The following is a 20,337-nucleotide window of genomic DNA, read 5'->3' as shown; positions in this document are numbered from 1 at the left end:
GCTGAAGAAGATGGAGAAAGGAAGAAGAATGATGTAGAGATGGATGGAGTTGAAAAGAGAGTAAGATCATATGAGGCCAGTGGGATCCCAGGAGGTGAATGGAGTGTCGATCATATTACTCAGCAGCATGTTAATGAAGCCAGCGGACCAGTAGAAATCAGTTGACTGATGTGTCAATGTCACACGCCAGCACAAGTATCGCTGAAGAAGATGGAGAAAGGAAGAAGAATGATGTAGAGATGGATGGAGTTGAAAAGAGAGTAAGATCATATGAGGCCAGTGGGATCCCAGGAGGTGAATGGAGTGTCGATCATATTACTCAGCAGCATGTTAATGAAGCCAGCGGACCAGTAGAAATCAGTTGACTGATGTGTCAATGTCACACGCCAGCACAAGTATCAAAGTTGTTGAGGACAGAAAGGAGACTGGAGCTTCAGGTCTTCCTGTAAAACCTTTTCACTTATCGTTTGATTTAAATTCTGTCAACTTTAATCATCCACTGGTAGATAAACACGGGTATTTGATGAATACTGACACTCCAGCAATAAGCAAAAATAGCTGCGGATGTTGTTGCTGTGTTGTTGTGGTGGTAGAATATAATCACATTTGCTGACTGAGAGCAAACCTTCAAGTGAGTGCACTTCTATGGATATAGAGTCTGAAGCTACTCTGGTAGCAGAAGGGAGACCGCTACTGTGACGGCTCCTGACGGGTTGGAAGTGAGTCACTGCCCAAGTGAAGAAGTTCAGGAGTAAGGGTGAGGTGGAGTGTGAGATCGACCGGTGGATAGGTGCCATGTCAGCAGTGGTGTTAATGCTGTACTGGACTGTTGCGGTTGTTGTGGAGCGGACATTTTCCCCAGTAAAAAGCAATCAATTAAAAATCTGTTCTCAGCCTGTTATTGGTTATTGTTTCAGTGACTGTTGATGTTTCTCAAAGTTTTCCTCTGTGTTTTTTTTCCTTAAAGCACCAGCAGTTACTGTATAGTCACAGTACTGATAACAGCATATTCAGTCACACCAACTGTGATATTTTGTCTCACACTACCTGCACTACGCTGCTCAGATCTTGAATCAAGAATCCCTTTACAATCCTCTATTCAAATCACATGGTTTGACTTTACATAAAGATGCGGAGATACATTATGTATTTGTAGGGAGTCCAAAATAAGTCAGATCAGATATTCGGCTCAAGTGGAGAATGTCCTGTTTTGTCAGAGGGAATATAAATTATAGTGTGATGAACAAGGCCATTATCAAGTCACCGAAACATGCGTGCTAATGTCTTTGAACTCCGAATAAGTGATGCTTTTCAAAAGTCGGACGATGAAAGTGCATACATACCATTTGCATAAATAGAGTGTGTGTGGGTTTGTTTGGGCGTGTGTGTGTGTGTGTGTGTGTGTGTGTGTGTGTGTGTGTGTGTGTGTTTAGAAGTGTGTATATAAGCCGCACTTCTGAAGCAAAGACAGTGCAGCTATATTTCTCCCTCTGTCTGTAAATAACTCCATGAAAATGCACATCGGTGTCCTTGAAGCCATCTGGCCAGATGCTTTCGTATGTGTCATCTGCAAACACGGCCGCAAATCCAGCTTTATTAAAGCAGCGGCATGTGGAGAATGTTTTTGTAGCGTTTGTACAAAGAAGGTGGAGTCAGGCTGGAAATAATATGGGATGGGTCAGTAGTGCCCTTCATAGCTGACTGTCATAGACTGAGAGATGTGGACAATGTCAAAAACACACTAACCACACCATTCTATAATCTATAGATATGTTTGTGAACGCTAACAAACTTCTCTCTCCTGTGTTGCAAAGGTGTTGTCCTTAAGTTAACGCTCCCCCCCCCGTCTCTCTGCAGTGTACCTGGGCGTCACCAACCTGAATGCCTATCAGGTGAGGATGACCAGTGTGTGCGCCCAGTGGCAGCTCCACCGACACGCCGGCGCCTACAGAGTGGTAATCGAGTCCCTGCTCAGTGAGTACACGCACAGCAGCGCGGTCGGTCACAGCCGAACGTGTTCTCTCCATTTCTTTATTTACACCCTATATTCTACTCACACCACTCATGTGCCACAGGTGTAAAGGTAAGTAGCGTTTCAGCATTTTTTTGTTTTTTTTCTTACATTACGTACTTATCTTGATCTTCTTTTGAACAAGTAAGAGACAAAATTCCTTTCCATTAATTTGATTTCAAAACTCAGTGACTGAATCTCCTGTAACGTTCAGAAAATCCTGAGAATAAATCCAGTGAGCCAGTTTCCTTGTAGACCACATGTACAGCTAATCCTGTAAGTGGCATGTTCCTGCGAAACCATAGTGGCACACCAAAAGCTACTTTTCTATCATGCTCGCATTCAAAAATACATCTCCTAACAACTCCTACATTTACACATTAACATCTTGAATTTTGTGTATTTAATATATTTCAGGATCCCTTTTGCGCTGACTTTATGGACAACAGCTTGGCTCAGTGGCTGCATGCAGGAAGAGTTGGAAGGTTTTCTTTTACCACTTTTCATGCTGTAGTCTTTGTGCTCGGCCGCGTTGGCGCACAGAGATCAAAATAATATCGACCTTTAGTAAATCCGGGAACATGTTGGAGGTTTCCTTTTACGAAAAAGCATTTTTCTGTCTGTGTGTTTTTGTTGGTGTTTTATTGTTGTTTTAACGGGTTAGCTGCATAACGAATCCCTCCCTTTTGAGATAATGAAGATCACCTAGACCTTTATCCACAGGGGACATGTATGAAAATGCAAATAAAATGCACACACACACACACACACACACACACACACACCAATGCTCATTCCTGGCTCTCTAGATTATCTGGTAGATTTTCAACCGAGCCTGCCAAGGTTATTTAACGTGACCGTGCATCACTAGCGCTCCATCAAGTATAAAAGTGGGATACGTAACGCTGTGTGTGCAGCTGTAATTCTCCGCCTCAGATTTTTTTCCATCACGCTCCTACGCTGCATTTCTGCACGGGTAGGGGGCTCATTCATACTCGCATGCTTACATTAGTGGGAGTTTCAGTATGCAGCACAGAGAAAGTGTCCAATTTTCTGAATCCCTAAACAGCCTGCGATGACAAAGATATTGTTGTATCCCATCAGAGACGTGCTGAGAGTCTTAAAGGTTTAGCTGTGCAGACAAGGAAGGCTTACAGACTCCAGCCCGGGTGACATTCACATTTGCTGTGTGAGGTAAAATACAGGGGGAAAAAAAAAGGCCAAAGGTTGGTATAATGGCTGCCAAGTGTATTGAGATGAATTGTTCTTGGTATAGGAATGACAGTAATGACAGCTTGTTGTGTCTGTTCTAAGCTTTAAGGAAAATAAGAATAGAAATGTACAGAATAGAACAAAGATGGATAGAATTATTTTCTTCTCATCAGGTTTCTCTGAAGTTTCGGTTGTGCCTGCAGCTTGTTCTCTGATTGTGAGAAGAACAGTTAAAACAAAACAAAACAAGCACTTCTATTTGAAGTTCCTCTTTGTTGAAGCCAGTTGCCGTGTTTGTGTTTCATCAGGAAATGTTAAGAGAAGTCACATGTGAAATCGTGTCGTTGGACACCTTAAATATATCAGAAGCTCAGAATTTCAGTTGCTCTCGCTGATGGTAACATGTTTATTTGTTTATAGCTTGACAGTGAATGTTTAAGTTAGTGAAAGATGGTGGTTTAGGTTAAATGTAAATAAACACATTATAATGTATTCTGTATTAAACCAGACCAGGATGTGTCCCTGTACTGTCCCTATAGTGAATACTTTTCGATTGGTAATATTCTCGATTGATTGTTTAATATTATGACAAACTTCCGTGTAATTCATGCCGGCACATTTCTGTCCTTCTAATGTATAAATATATCGACAACAGCTGGATGTCCGGCTATAATGGTCAAACTTTACGTATTGAAATGTTAAACGTTGAGGGGGGAAAACTACAGAGCTGCTGCACAATAGACTCCTGTTGGCCTTTAAGAAAACTTAAAACAGCTTGAAACCCTTAAATTTCCGCTTCGTGTCTTTGGATTACTTTCAGAGTCTCAATTAAACTCTATAAAATTCTGTTTCTGTTTGACGTACTTTGATGTATTCATCTCCTACTCCTGCTGTCAAAAGGGGCTCTGCACCAAAGTCACCTCCACAAAACAGCCTTGCAATTATTAAAGTCATTTTCCCGGTGCTGATTCTCCGCAGCCACCGGGCTCGGCGCCAGCAGAAATAATTGTGTATTTTCCCATTTGTTTGAAACTGGTAACATCAACACACTCCAACATACCAAAATAACATCAAACAACAGATGGTGTGGCCCCCGATTCGATTGCACACGTCCACCACTCAGTCACCACCTCTAAGGTAAGATTGACTTTTAATACAGCCGTCATCCACCAAATAGGAAAGTAATGGCTGTTATTCATCACCTTTAGGCCTACAGCAACAGCTCTGCCATCATTAATGTCATATAAAAGGCACATATTATTGCAGTTCCCTCGAGTTTCTTCAGGCAGCTCCGAGGTATTGGTTCTCTCAACACACAATAGAGCTAAATGAGGATTTATGTCAACGCAGCTGGTAAATAATTACTAGAGGAATGCGTCTACTGCGGGAGAAAGAGGGAAATGATGTGAAGTTATCCTGTTTTTGATTAGAGATTGATATAGAATCATTAATATAGATTCAGAAATCAAACCTTTCCCTGTGCAGAATAATTAGATACCCCCTGCTGAAAATAACACATACATATCAGCCTTCCCAGACATCTGGAAAATCCAGCCTTTGCACTGATGAACAACGTGGACCGTCACAAATTAGAGCCACAGCGGAAATGATCTCTATTGCATTTTCAAACTGTGTGTGATTCTATACTGATACTGATTCAGTTCTTTCTTTAGCACCAAATACAGCAAACAGTAAAGATCCTGAAGCTTGGCACTAAATGTTTGGTCAGATGCCCAAACTTGATCAGTCTGTCTTTGATCATGTATTTCCCCGATCATAATCATCATTTTGGTATTTTTATATTCCAACTCACAGTTGTGTGTTTCAAAATATCCACAACGAGCTAAGAAGAAGTTTTGAGCTGTTACAACATAATCGGAGCTCCTCGCCCTCTGTACTTAATGTGAATAGTTTATTGTTAGGCCATCTAGGTTTGTGTATCAGTCTTATTACAATAAAATTATTCATACAATTCATTCATATCATCATCATTCAATTAGTCATTTATTTACCTTTACTCACCTTTTACTTTCTTCACTTAAATGAAACAAATAGAGTTTTCGTGGTGACGTACAGTTGCTGTGTCTGTAATGAAATGTAGTAGATATTCGACTGGGAGATGTAAGGAAACCTGTCTAATGTTACAGGGTCACACCCTCACCACATGAGCTTCCAGCTGCCAGCAAGTTTACTAAAAGTGTTTAAATATCACATGTCTCTCAGTGATATCAGATCATTTACATCAGCAGATTAAAAAGTGAATCTTTGTTTGGATCATAATAATTCATGTCCTTATATTCTGTATTTAATACATTTTGTAAAATGAGTTCCCAAGGACTTGATGAAATGAACATGTAATTAGCTTATGACGTTAAAGAGACACGTATTTGATGCCTCCACAGAACCTGAATACATTCCACATCCGCTGTGACGGCTCTGTCGAACGTTCACCTGTCCGCTTCCTGCAGGAGTTAAACTGACCTGTGCTCGACCACACACCCTGCATCTATGAATAAATGCATGAAGTTTTGTACTAAAATCAGTCTGTTTGGATGTTGGTTTATATTGTTAGTTTTATTATAAGCTTCAGCTCTAATAATTGACTTGGCAGAGCGCTGCAGTTATTTGAGTCATTAAAATGTTCCACCTGCCCCCTGTGATGAAGTTGTAGAAGTGAATGCATTGTGTTTTTTGAATAGCGAGTTTTCCTTAAAAAAAAAAATATATATTTGACATGGTGCCAGTCGACCTTGACCACGAGCATGGAGCGAACAACAGCAACAAAAACATGTTGATTATTTCAGTAATTGGATTTGGTCCGTCAGTTAGTCCTGACTGCTGAAAGTTTAACTTTATCAGGCCAGAAACACAAACTGAGCGGCTGACAAAAAAAATCATCCCTATGTAAGAGACGTTTAAAACATATTCTATACTCAATGTTATAAACACAGGAAATTAAACAACAGCCTCCTTCATCAGTCCCTCAGTCTAAGTGGGAGTTCATGACTCACTTAGAGAGCAATTGACACATTTGGCAAATGATGAGATCCTCAACAGTGTGAAACACAGCGGAACATCTGTCCTGGAGGGAGCGGCTTTTTTACACCCTCTGCCTGTGGAGTTTGGTCGAAGGGGCTCCCGTACTAATCAAAACTGAGCTGCAGTGTAAAGGTCCTTAATGAATGAACATTGGACTGGACACTGTTGATCACTGTTTTATCTGTCTCACTCTGAAACACTAACAGGAGAGAATCGATACAGTGATAATGATACTTTTCTGATAAAGGGCCCCGTTTGAAAGAAAACTGTTGGTAAATGTACACGTACACAACTTTGGTTTGCTGATATGTCCAAATAAATAACGACCCCTGCACAAACAGCAGCTTTTCCAGACTGATGAAGGAGGTGATGTTTGTGCTTTTCCTGCAGACGGTCAGAAGCAGGAGACGAAGCTGAGCGGAGGAGCCAGCAGACACTGTTTCAACAACCTGAAGCCCAACACTCAGTATAAGATCAGCGTGTACGCACAGCTGCAGGACGGGACTGAAGGACCCGCAGTCACGGTTATTGAAAAGACACGTAAGTACGCGCGCACACACACACACACACACACACACACACACACACAACCAGGGGGAACACTTTCAAACACTGAAGAAAAATGCAGAAGTCTGTGCATCACGTTGGACGTTTTTTTCTTTGTGTTGACAGAATTCGAGATTTAAATCCAGACATATACAATTAAGAACTGAATCACTTTGGACAAACATTTTCTGGGCCGATGAGCAAAACAATGAACATGTTTAAGAATAATTTAAAAAACAAGGTGTTGTAGACACCTGACGCATGTTTCTCTCTTTGTCTTTAGGCATTTTAGTCCCTTGTTTGTGAGAAATTAGACTTTTTCAGAACACCTGCTGTGTTTCAGTGACCAGAGATGGTTAGTAGGTGAAGGACAGGTTTCTGTCGCAGTCTGAGACAAGAAAAGAACTGTCAGTCTTCTGTTGTTGAGCCTCTTAATATCTTATTCAAGCTGATTCATCCAGGCCTCAGTGAGAGAAGTGAAAATTGTGCGATCCCTTTGGGATTTTTAGGATTATGTGATTCTGAAGAACTCACACTTCACAGGCGTTTTAGAGCTGACATACAAGCAAACACTGTATACAGCTTGTTCGCAAGAACACACATTGCAGTTGTCTCACACAAGCACGCTCACACACACACACACACACACCACTGACACATCTAAAAGTACTTTACCTCCTCCATACAATGTGCCAAACGCACCCATACATGTGTCATAATGACAATATAGCAGAAACACAGGCTTGACAAACACAAACACGCATACGCAGACTGCTGCCAGCTGTCACTGAGTAGAATAGAAGCCCGACGCAGGCTGAGAGGAGGATCACGTCATTTTCAACATGAAACATCTTTTATCCTCACGGGAGCGACGAGAGCTGGATCCTCTTCTTCTTTTCAGAATGAGCCGTTTGTTCTGCACCGGGAGCTCCAAACACTAATCAAGACCCACTGTGTGGAGACGAGGGAGGGGAGGGAGGCTGCCGGGGAGGGTGGGCTTTTTTTTTTTTTTTTTTTTTTTTTTCTTTTCAATGAGCACCATGTGCAGTGTAATCTTCCAGTGTTAAAACATAAATTCTCCCCTTTTCTACACTGATTTTTAGCTTCAACGAGCTTCTTCAACCTCATTAGGGTGAATGTGAAATGTGCGAACACAACAAGGTAATAGTAGTACGTACAACATCTAATGGACAGATTTCATAGCAGGTCTTTTGTCACTTTCAAATGTCCATACAGAACATATATGCAGTGTATTGTATGAGATTATTTTCAGTCAATTTACCTCACACACCGTCTGGCAGCCATGTTGGAGGTCTCTGAATGTGACTGATTAGATTTTGGTGGTCAAAGGTCAAGGCCACTGTGACCTCACAAAACACGTTTTGGGCCATAACTCACAAATTCATATGCTAATTATGACACAGTATAACTCCATTATCTATGAGGACAAATGGTCGAAGGTCAACAGTTCTGTTGTTACTGTTCAACTAGCAGTGGGAGGTATGGATAAAAACCTGTAATTCTACATCATGAAATGTTCTGCAAAATCAACTGATTGATGAAATTATTAATGGATCAAATAGTAAGTGACTAGGTAAGTAATAAATAAGCACTAGTAATCGCTGTTAGCCTGCTGCCTTTTTAGCTCGTATCAAATGTGTTCAGAGAATAAGTCACAAAGATTTTAGTGTTTTTTCATCAGGCATCTCTTTGTTCCAGTGCACAGCAGTTTGCTATGAAAATTTAATTCCAGACTTAAATGCGCTCCCAGCATTCAACCAAATGAACATGCAGTTTCGACAACATCACAGTGTAGTTAGTTAGAGTTATTTTGTTTCTGCAGAGTCACTGTTCTGCGTTGTCCTGCCAGGCAATTAGAATTAAAATATGACAAAAATCTTAGCAGGCATCATGTTTCCTGAGATAGATTAGCTGTCAGGAACAAATTTAGAGCCTCTGCAAGTTCATTTCCGTCGAATAATGAAGTGAGGACAAAGAATTCAGAGGGAAGTTGAAGAGGCAGGATGGATGTAAGGAACGTGAAAGACAGGAACTTGTGTGTTTCTGGAGACAAAGAGACGAGAGGCCGAAGAGATGGCGAAAACAAGACAAAGACGTAATCACAGAGACAAAAGAAAGGAAAATATAAAGAAAGAATGTTCCATCCCAAGAGCAGGTATTTGTTTGCTTGTAGCTGCTCCCCTCTGTACTGTAGCTCTGCGAGCCTCCACGATGATTTATTGCTTTGTTTTGATGCAAATGAAAGCCAGAGTCTTTTCTCCAAATGACTATCCCCATCGCTGCAGGCAGCCGCTACTGAACGCTCCCTACCTGCCATCACAAGTAATTCACAGCCTCAGGTAGCTGATTTACTGCCTAAACAGCACTGAATGAACAAACCACGTGTGTGTGTGTGTGTTTGGGAGGGGGGCCGCTGGTTTATCTACCCCCCTACCCACCCACACGCACACACACACACACACACACACACACACACACACACACACACAGAATAAATGTAAGGAGTTGAAAGCAAAGACGGTTGAAGTTTGACTGTGATCAATCTACCAAATTATACAGGAGCTAAAATCACAGAGCTGAACGTAGTTATTTTACACATTCTGTACGTTATACGTGCGACTGTGGCGCGTCTGAGGCCGGGGTTTTTCTCTTCAGTCCTCCTCCTACGTTTTAATTTTGTCTTTGGATGGGGATTTAATTTTGGGGTAATACAGCATGTGGCGATCGTTTTACGGTTAATGTGGTCATAATTGCAGGTTTTCATGTCCTCGTGAACGTGTGTGTCTTGTTTATTCTCTCAGTGCCCATCCCGACCCCGGCGCCAACCAGGCCCCCCACCACCACCCCACTACCCACAATCCCCCCAGCCAAAGAAGGTAAGAGCTGATTTTATCGTTGTGTTTTTCTTGTCTTTTTTTTTTTTGTGACGTCGGTGTATTGGTTTAAATAACGATCGTCTGTGTTCCACTGGGGAAACATGATGGATTAAAAACCATTTTGACTGTTGATGATATAGACGAGGCAGAGCGGTGAAAACTGGAGTAAAGTGGAGTCAAAGTACCAGTCAATCCTATACATATTTATTCCTGTCCCCTTTCATTTCTTACATCATCTTACATCTTTCCTTGGTCGTCCTGGTCTCAATTTATGTTGTTGTGTTGTTGTGTTGCTTGGGTTACTTGCTTGGGTTCTTACGGGTTTATGTGTCGCTGTTGTTGTTTGGGTTCGTCTGCCATTGTTCTCTTGCGTGTTTGTGCTTTTATGTCAAAGCACTTTGTAAACGGTGCTATATACAGTAAATGAAGGAATTATTATTGATTATTATTATTAAGTACATTTACTCAACATTGTAGTACAGTACAGTTTTCATGTAATAGTTCTTGAGTATTTTATTCAACTTTATACAAAACATTTTAGAGAGATCTTTTGTATTATTTTTACTTAATTAATCATATGATCATCTTTTGAAATGTTATTGCTCTTGTATAAATTACACTCAAACTACCCAGCAATATATATAAATACATATCATTTATATTTTTGATGAAGGACTTTTATGTGATTTTAAGCTTTCAGTGTTTCATAATGAAGCCGTCTTCTTAAGTAAAACATATAAAAAATAAGACCTTTTTCAGGTGACACAATACACAAAATAAATTGCATTTTTTGTTCAGCAATAGTCAACAAAAATGCTGCGTTTAAGAGTTCATTTAGTTTTTTTCCTCTGGATGTAACTGTTGCACTTTGTCACTGACTCAGAGGCTAAGTTTAGCTAAGTTTGGCTCACATTTCGCCCACATTTCATTTCATATAAATCAAAATGAGACATGTTACTTGTCAAAGTCAAGAGTCTGAGGTGTGAGGATGACAGTTTAGTGTCAGCGCATTGTATGCATAGAGTAAATAAGCTTTAACTGTTCTCCTCCCACACAGTGATGTGTCATACACACACACACACACACACACACACACATGCTGATTTCTGACATCTGAGTACATGCTTAAAAGTATCTATATATGGTGGAGAAATGAGCCATAATTTTCATTTCCAATTATCACACACACAGATGACATGAGATAACGGACAACTTAATTACTTCATTTACTAATTACAGGGAAACGTTTTCAACAGTAAATCAAAAAGGTTGTGTAAAGTAAATGTCTTCAATGCAGACCTTGGATCAGCTGCAGCAGTTTTCATCTCCACAGACGTGTAATTCACATTCTTCACATATCTGTCAACACAGAATCAACAGTTTCATTTTCACAACACTGCGTATCTGTTTTATAGCTGTGAGTGGAGAATCAGCTGAAGTACAGGGACCGGTGTGAACAGTTCATATGTGTTGGTCTCATCAACATGTTGCTGATGCCCCCCCCCCCCCCCCCCCCCCAATCTGTCTTTAAAAGAATATTTGAATAGTCAATCAGCCGGTAAGAGAAGGAGCCTCTTAGAAATGAGAGAGAGTGGTGAGTGAACCTCTCCTCACTGGCTGCAGTCATATGAATTCATACAAGCTACATACATTGGAGTTCACATTATACAGAGCGTGGTTGCAACATATTGGATATTCAGCTGACCTCAAAACATCCGATGCTGCCCCAGCGTGAACAGAAGCAGGAGGCTTGCTGAACAACGCACGATGCTGAGCCGACCAGATGAATCACGCATGCATAACAACACCGGAACAAATTTATGTTAAGAGTACTTTTATCCAACCTTAAATGTAGCAAGCCGCCGCCTATCATGTGTCGATAACCTGTCATTTCTCCTCCATGTGCAGCACAGAATATAATTGTAATTATACAGAAGATAGTTCTTTATGACTCTGGCTGTGTGTTTGGACTCCTCGTCCTGCTGCACCAATCAGACGCCTCCCGTTGGTGTCGTGTGATTGTTATAAATCTAAACATCTGCACATTACTGTACATTCACTTATATGATTCATTTTTGCCTTTAGTCACTAAATTGAAGGTTAGTCTGCACATCTAAAACAAAAGGTTCATACATTTTTACTCTTAAATGAATGAAAACTTATAGGCTTCATAACCATCATATTTTCATGAATAAAAGCTTCAGATCATTCTGTTCAAATTTACACACACTAACAGTTAGAATCATAACTTTTCCCTTTTTCAGCTCAGAGTCCAGCAATTTCTATTTGTCATCGTGACGCTTTTAAGTGCATCTGTTGTGATGATGCACGTACAACCTGTCATGAACTGGATTTAAACTGGATTCCTTTTCCCTCGCCTGTGAGATGTATTAATCCACAACCTGTCAGCTCTTTTGACTCTAACTCCCCTTCCTTTTCATAACCGGCCGCCTCGCTCCCTCCATCTCGTATCTACCAGGAGCCGCGGAGGTTTCAGCGTGACAGCAGAGTCACGGCGGTGGCTGAACCGAGAACTTAAAATAAATCTGCAGTAGAGCCACTACCCTCACAAAACTTGATTAATGCCAGCCATAGGCTTTTATTGTGAAAGAAAATCGTTTTTTTTTTTTCTTTATCATGTGCAGATGATAGAATTAAAGCTGTCAGCTGATCAATCCGGCACCAGCTGACCCTTAAATGTGATTTTATGAGAAGGGAAAGGGAAGTGATTGGAATGATTGGTGAAGAGTGGCGGAGGCAACGCTCTGTTTTGCATTTAATGAGTTTAACACAGTTTCAATCGTTTTCAAGTCGAGACCTCTTCAGGTCTAATCAATCAAAGGTTTACTTCACTCAAAAGCTGATTTTCTTTTATTCTCGAGTCGTTATCCATCAAAATCAAGTCACAGTTTGTTGTTTTGAACAGCGATAAATCAGAAATTAAAGCAAAGTTATAAAATAAGAAAAACAAAGACAAGAAGCTTAGAAATACATGAGCCTCACAAAATCCTCTTTCCACAAACAAGTTTCTTCCAGATTGTTTTTTTTTTTTTTTTGGTCCCTTTAGTTCTAAATAATCCAAAATTAATGTGTAGCTCATTTAATATTTATATTCAAAGAACCTCAGTTTCAGTCTGAAGTCAAACTGGACAAACTGTTTATCCTTCATTTCTTCAGTCACCCTTATTCCTTCTCTGGCTCTATCACTCTCTGTTACATAAGATCCCATTTTTATAATTTCACTGGGGGAAAGAAAAACATAAAAACTGAACATGAATGACATTATACCAGATGGTGGATCATACGAGCGCAAACAGCAACCAGTGTCAGTGTCAGGAATCTGAGTGAAAGAAATATGTATCAAGCTGATACGTCATTAATTAATTAAGCAAAAAATATTCACATTCATCTTTTTTTAGCCACGGGAACATGAAAATAGATTTTTGTATTTAGAGCAGATAAAGCCACATAAGATGCTCTTGTGTTCTTCCTGTGCGTCATTGTCCTTCTCCTTTCGCTCACCTACAACCTCCTCCATCTCACCCCTTCATCATGTCGCATCGTCATCCATCCTTCTTTTTTTTTTTTCCCCCATCCTTTATCATCTCGGCCTTGTCAACAACAAAAATGTGAACAGCCTCTGACGGGAGATGGAGATAGAAAATGGACTGTATGCATTATAAAAAGTTTGCTGGGTTTGTTCCTTCTCCTCAGATTGCCTTTTCTCCTGACCTCTTTTCCATCCCACCCTCTCTCTGTGTAGTCTGCAAGGCGGCCAAAGCAGACCTGGTCTTCCTGGTGGATGGCTCCTGGAGTATCGGTGATGAGAACTTCCTGAAGATTATCCGCTTCCTGTACAGCACCAGCGGAGCTCTGGACAGGATCGGGCCGGATGGCACACAGGTATCATTTTGCTTTCTCTTCTCACTCTCCGGCGTTCTTGAGAAAGTGATCTGCGTGTAGCTCATCTGTTATCCTAAACTCTTGGTGTCACTGTTTGACTGACAGGTTATCAACAGGCGTGCACAGTTCAGAAATCCCACTGGACAATCTGAGACTCGGAACTTTATTTTCTTTCAAAGGCGCAAAGAAAAAGCTGCACTTGCTCTGTGGTGGCAGGAGGAAAGAGAGCGTCAGTGGCAGACCACCAGGCAGTGCTCTACCGACTGTGCTTCGTGCCATAAACAGGGCACTGCACAATATATAAACAGTATTTTCTTCATTTTAATTGGCGGAGGCACAAACACGAATCCTGGTCCAAAATCACACGACTGTTTATATTTTTCATGATTTAAAGGGATTTGTATGATTTTCATTACATTTTTATTTAAGTAAAATGTGTGCAGTGATGCCACTAATGAAATGCTGACGAACCTGTCACCTGTTCAGTTACTCGTTTAGTCTCCTGAGCTTAATGTTACGTCGTCTTTTGGTCAAACAACAGATGAAAAACTAAACGTGAACACTTCACTGTGTCCCCTTCACCTCTAAAACCAGCCTTAGCCGCTCTAAATTACAGTGGAACATGAATAAGCTACTTTCTAGGACCAACTAGCACCAACTATGTTATACCTACAGCCGCTGTATTCTTTACAGCTGTAGTCATTTACGTATAATCACTGTTCCCATGGTGATCCCAGGTGGTTGAATCCCTGTTCAGTTGAGATTCTCGTTCTACGTTCTGCAGCAGCATTCTTAAAATAAGCTCCGCTAAGCTGCTGCCACTCACAGCTTTTGTTTTGTACAAATAAAGCATATTCCTGTGTGGTCTCCCAGGTGGCCGCAGCCCAGTTCAGCAGTGAAACAAACTGTATCACACAGCTTTCCTCTCTTTCTGCTGTGTTCTCCTTTTCCTCTCTGCGCTGATTCAAACTCAATTTTAGTCCCAACACCGGGATTAAAATCCAGCTCAGTTCATCTTAAATACAGGGAACACAATACATAACTCTTTTTAATGATAGAAAGTGATTTATTAATGTTGAATCATCAGCTTGATTGCTGTAAACAAAGAACACCATTACTGAAACACTCAGTGAAACCCAGTGTTTCAAACTTTGGAGGGAAATCTATAGCCAGAGGGCGCCGTTCTTCCACAGAACAGGAATGCATGCAAGAAGAGCAAAAGGGCTTTTGGGAAATGTAGTGCTGTGTGACTTTTTTTTTTTTTTTTTTTAAACAATCATTTTACCAAAATGTTGAAGTGTTATTGATATATTGATGTGAGTAACTTAACACCCGCTGACGGCTCTGGCGCTACATCATGACATCACTGATGAGTGCGGTTACAGGTGCAACAGAGCACACTCCCGACCACACCCACCTATTCCCAGCAGGTGAAACAGGTTTGAAACGGTCAACCAGAGAGGGCAGTAAAAAGACTGCATGTGTGAAACCAAAACTATCAGCATGGCTATAGGTCGCAATGATCAAGTATAAAAATGTCTTTTTTGTAATTTAGATGAATTGACAATTTAAAGGAACAATTTTTTTTTTTTTTTGGTAGTTATTGATCAGCTCTCCTCCTGTACTGTATGACAGGTGGCCATGGTCCAGTTCAGTGACGACGCTCGGACTGAGTTCAAGCTGAACTCGTACAGCGACAAGGAGCGACTGCTGGACGCCATCAACAAGATTTCCTACAAGGGCGGAAACACCAAGACGGGTGAGTACACACAGCGCAGACCCACCGCTGAGGAAGAGAAAACACAACATAATGAGGAGAACTGCGGATCTCTTCTATGGTAGAACTGTGTCTGAGTTATTGTACTGTGACTGCAGCTGATAAAATCCAACTTTTCCCCAGAAGACACCCTCTCTAAATCCAAGACACCTGTGTGAGGCGAATGTGCACACACACACACACACACTCATTCCTCTTCCTAATGACATTATCAATACTTATTGAGCAGCAGGCAACCACAAACAGATAATTAACGCGTGCGCACGTGTGTAAGCGCTTGGTGTCGATATACGTGTGTGCAAGTCAAACATCGGCACTGTGTTGTGAACGTGTGTTTCATGCTTACATTCATGTAAAACACCTTTATATAAGGACGTGTGTATGTTTGCATTCACAACCTAGAACAAGTGCACAGGAGCCTATATTTCTTGAGTGTGCGTGTGTGTGTAATGAGAGAAAGTCTGTGGGGAGAGCAGCAAGAGGTGTACTCATTAATCAGTGTTTACAAAGCAGCACAGCCAGTTTCTCCTGCAGGGGCGAGACTGCAGAAGACGGATTTGTAACAGCGTCACTGCTGGGGAAAAATTCTCCCACTGCTAATGTCACACTGTAAAACACTAATCCGTCTTTCTATCAGGAAGCGGCAGTTTGGGGACTTTAAGAGCGCTCAATCACCTCATTCTGCACACTGCAATTAAGAATCCGTCTCCCAGTTTTCCCATTGGCCTGGAGCTTATTCGATCCAGTGATCTATTTTAAATCCCTGATGCTGCTTGGTTCCTTAATGGAAGTGTAACAAACTGTGGCTCTGTTGTCTATCCTGCATCTCACATCGCATCCCAAAGAAATACAGTGTAGGGAAACTAGTGAATTTTTCAAATTTTACAGTTTACAATGATACAAAAGAGAAACAATCAGCAAATCTTCACATTGGAGAAGCCGAAACCGGAGAATCTTTAGACTTAAATGACTTAAATGATGATTTGAGATTGAGATTTTACTCGCTATTCGCTCTCCAAACCACGCCGACATACATTACACCTGTCCTAAAATTCCACCTGTCGTTTGAAAACAGTTGGATTTTATGTCAAAGTCTGAGATTCCAGGTGTCTTCTCCTCTCTTGTAACAACCATGACATGAAGCACAGTGGATCTGTACTTTGGTGACCACAACACTGGTCTTAGATGTGGAGCCGGTCCTTCCCTGCTGTGCCGCTCTGATGGAGCTCTCTCTCATGTTCATGTGTTGCATCAATTATCACCATATCACAATTTTTAGTGAAATATTTATCCTGCTGTAACATCTAATAACTGATTTGTACAAAACCGAGGCTTTTAATAAGGTCTTCTTTAGATAAACTTCAGCAGTGACTCATCAGAAGTTTCACAAAGCAAACGGCAGGTTTCAAATGAGGGACGAACACGTCTTCCAATGCAAGGAAACCCAGCAGCAGCAGCAACTTAAAGGTCTTTAATTGACTACAAAGTTGTTGCCTGAAATTCAGATACGGCACGTTAACTGGCACATCACCCTGGCAACTTCAGCACATGGGTGGGCTTCATCAATTATCATACCTAGGGATTTTTTTTTTACATGTTGAAAATTGTGATGCACAATTTTGTCGTCTAATTTAACATCACATAGAAATTTCGAAGAACGAAGTTTCTCTCAGAATTAATTTCTGATAAACTTCTTAATGTAGCAGAAAATTGATTCAAGTTTGACCGGTGTGAGTTAAAGTCATCGTATCAAAAAATGTCCTGCGTGGGATATTTTCATCATACCACCCGGCTCCACTACTGTTCATGTGTTTACTGCTACTCCTCTGGGATCTTTCTCAAATATCTGTTTCAAGGACTCTAAATACAAAAATGATAATGATTCAAAATGACTGTAATATTACATATAGCAAAATAATCATCATCCTTTTCGTCTGAATTTGTTGAGTTTGATCGGTGGCTCCATCTGTCCAATCAGGTCGAGCTATCCAGCATGTGAAGGAGAACATCTTCACGGTGGAGGGAGGAGTCAGGAGGGGAATCCCCAACGTCCTCGTGGTCCTCACCGATGGCCGATCCCAGGACGACGTCAACAAGATTTCCAAGGAGATGCAGATGGAAGGTCGGGACTGTGTTTTTACATGAGCCTTTACAAAAAAAAAAGTCCTACAGATCCAGTTTGGTTTTTAGGATCTCAGAAGAATCAGCTTGTTTGGCCTGTTTGGTTTTGTTCCATAGCTCCATTTTAGTCATTTTAGTTTAAATTCTGACGTATGAAGCATCAACCGAAAGACACAGCAGCATTACATTTAATTTACATTCATGGTTTTCACATTAGATGTTCAGTTTTTAAACTTTCATCATATATAGACATGGATTCAGCATTTAAATGTTGGTGTGCTGACATAAAGGTCTGACACTATTAGGTCCATTTATTGTAATACTTTAATAATAATCATAATAAAAACCCATTAAGAACATTGGATAGAATATATACACATTTGAAGTATAAAATCCATGTTTTTAATTTGAATTTAAAATAAACAATAAATTCTAGTGATTAAGTTCTGTCTGCATATTACAGACAGTACACCACCATACTTACACGTATTAGTTAGATTTGATGTAAACATGCTGTTTTACAGTATAATACTGAACTAGACCTCAACACGGTTTTGGCTTGTGGAGCAGCCGCTTCATATTTGGCGAAGACATTTAAGAGTCCTCATCCACACTCTGGCTCCTTCCCATGTTGAGAACAAAAAATATTCCGTCTCTGTCTCGCTGTGAAGGTTACATTGTGTTCGCCATCGGCTTCGCTGACGCTGACTACGGCGAGCTGGTGAGCATCGCCAGCAAACCCAGCGACAGACACGTCTTCTTCGTGGACGACCTGGACGCCTTCAAGAAGATCGAAGAGAAGCTGGTGACCTTTGTGTGTGAAGCCGCCACCGCCAGTGAGCAGCCAAACGTTTTTTCTATCCATCTAACATTTTGACATAGTCTGTTTCTGGTAGTAGAAGAGCTGAGTCTGGATGCGATGCTGGAGCAGATCAGTTCAGTCACTTTCAGTCCAAATTCATGTCATCTGAAACATTTCTTAATTACAGTATTGAAAATGGTTTTACTGGCTTTCGAGACTGCATGTGTCTTCTTAATCAAACGCACCTTGTTTTCTTTCCCAGCTTGTCCATCTATACCAATGAGCGGAAGCACAACACCAGGTAAGAGATTGTACATGTTGCTTCGCTGCTGCTCAAAGAGAAACCCCTGTATACGAATCAGCTGTAAACTGTAGAGGCGTTTTCCATGTGTTCACACTGTATGCTCAGCAGATATGAGCAGTATGATGTGTGTGAGTGCCTTGAATACCCAGAGCATGTGCAGGACATTCAGAAGTCTATTTGTAGCTGCCTTTGCTGATTTTCAAGATCTTTAGAGAAACAGAATATCTATTTCACATCTGCATCTATTTCACATTTATAGTGCAAATTGTTCTGTAACGTTGTAGGATGCTCTTCTATATTTTCTTTTATCCTTTTCTCCTCTGACCTCTGGTCTCATAAACAGGACTGAATATTGGCGTTAACAAGTTGCCACAAGTGCCACAGAAATCAAACAGAGCAGGCAGATGATGAAACTGTTCAAAAACCCAGATGCACTCTTAAAATACAATTTGTCTCTCCAGAAAATCTTGTTTCCTCCAATAAACACAAGGCTTATTTTCTTTTTTGGAATATTCGATAAAAGATCCACAATTTACTATAAAACTGCAACAAGCAGAAAAAGGACTAATCAGGATCTGAACAACGCTCATTGTATTATATAACTACATAAGAAATAAGAACAGTGCTGAATCATAGGGCAAGAAAGGGTTAGCTAACAGATTACACCTCTGCTAGTTGTCAGTGGAGTCATTTTAGACCCAACTTGCAGCAAAACAAATGTAGAGCAAATATATTATGTAGTATTGAAAAACAGATAAAAACAAATACTCACGGACAAACAGCAGCAGAAGAAGCAGTCACATGTGCTCTCTATCCTGCCTGCAACTACTGCTGTTGGATGACCATTAGGGGGCACTGCAGCACACAAAGATTTACTCTGCTATCATACATGCACTCAAACAGAGGGCAGAACAACGACCATTACCATTAAATCATCAGTTGTTCCTGGACCTAATTTTATATGATGTTGATAAGGTTAAATTCCTACCACCTCACCTGTCACCAGGTTTCCGTATGATGGAGCTGTTTGGGCTGGTGGAGAATCGGTACAGCAGCATGTCTGGCATTTCCATGGTACCTGGCACCTTCAACACCTTCCCCTGTTTCCACTTGCACAGTGATGCACTTCTGGCTCAGCCAACCAGGTACACAGATATATTCACATTTCTATCCGTCTCCACTCCAAAAATAGTGCCTTGTTCATTGAATGGTTTACTGCTGACTGCAGCATGGATCTCACACGATAGACATCGCAGTATGTTAGATGAAGGGGCTTCACATGGCTTCTGGTGAAGAAAACAAGCTGTGATATCTCCAGCTGACTGTACCCAGAACCCACAATCCAACTGTCCGGCCTGAAAAGAGATCATAACCAAGAAGGCTTCACGGTGTTTACCTGGCTCTGATGTTTCCATTCTGGCTCACAGGTACATCCACCCAGAGGGGCTTCCCTCCGACTACACCATCACCCTGCTGTTCAGACTGCTGCCCAACACTCCAGAGGAGCCCTTTGCCCTCTGGGAGATCCTCAACAAAAACAACGAGCCGCTGGTGGGAGTCATCCTGGACAGTGAGTCAGGAATCTCAGCCAATAAATATGAAGACATTCATTTAGCTTTGTGGTCTTTGCTTTATTTATGTAATTACAAACCAATAAAATCATGCTGTCATGTTGTCATGATGGAGAAATTCAGGTAAAAGCTGTTTTGTACAGATTTCCATCAT

At 41.0% G+C, this 20,337-nt stretch overlaps 1 protein-coding gene across 1 annotated transcript in view; it reads left to right on the top strand.

Moving 5' to 3' along the window:
• The window catches only part of LOC111230650 (collagen alpha-1(XIV) chain-like), a 170,546-nt gene that overhangs the window by 54,112 nt on the left and 96,097 nt on the right, over positions 1–20,337 (top strand). The window contains exons 19-28 of the mRNA XM_022757440.1: positions 1,858–1,974; positions 6,653–6,802; positions 9,631–9,705; positions 13,469–13,608; positions 15,244–15,367; positions 17,364–17,507; positions 18,178–18,342; positions 18,571–18,609; positions 19,619–19,757; positions 20,040–20,182. Of these exons, the coding sequence (XP_022613161.1) occupies positions 1,858–1,974; positions 6,653–6,802; positions 9,631–9,705; positions 13,469–13,608; positions 15,244–15,367; positions 17,364–17,507; positions 18,178–18,342; positions 18,571–18,609; positions 19,619–19,757; positions 20,040–20,182 (1,236 nt within the window). The remainder of the gene's footprint in view (positions 1–1,857; positions 1,975–6,652; positions 6,803–9,630; positions 9,706–13,468; positions 13,609–15,243; positions 15,368–17,363; positions 17,508–18,177; positions 18,343–18,570; positions 18,610–19,618; positions 19,758–20,039; positions 20,183–20,337) is intronic.

This window comes from Seriola dumerili, unplaced genomic scaffold (assembly GCF_002260705.1).
Source record: "Seriola dumerili isolate Sdu_G_001 unplaced genomic scaffold, Sdu_1.0 BDQW01000276.1, whole genome shotgun sequence".
NCBI lineage: Eukaryota > Metazoa > Chordata > Actinopteri > Carangiformes > Carangidae > Seriola > Seriola dumerili.
This window is presented reverse-complemented; position numbering and strand designations above follow the sequence as displayed.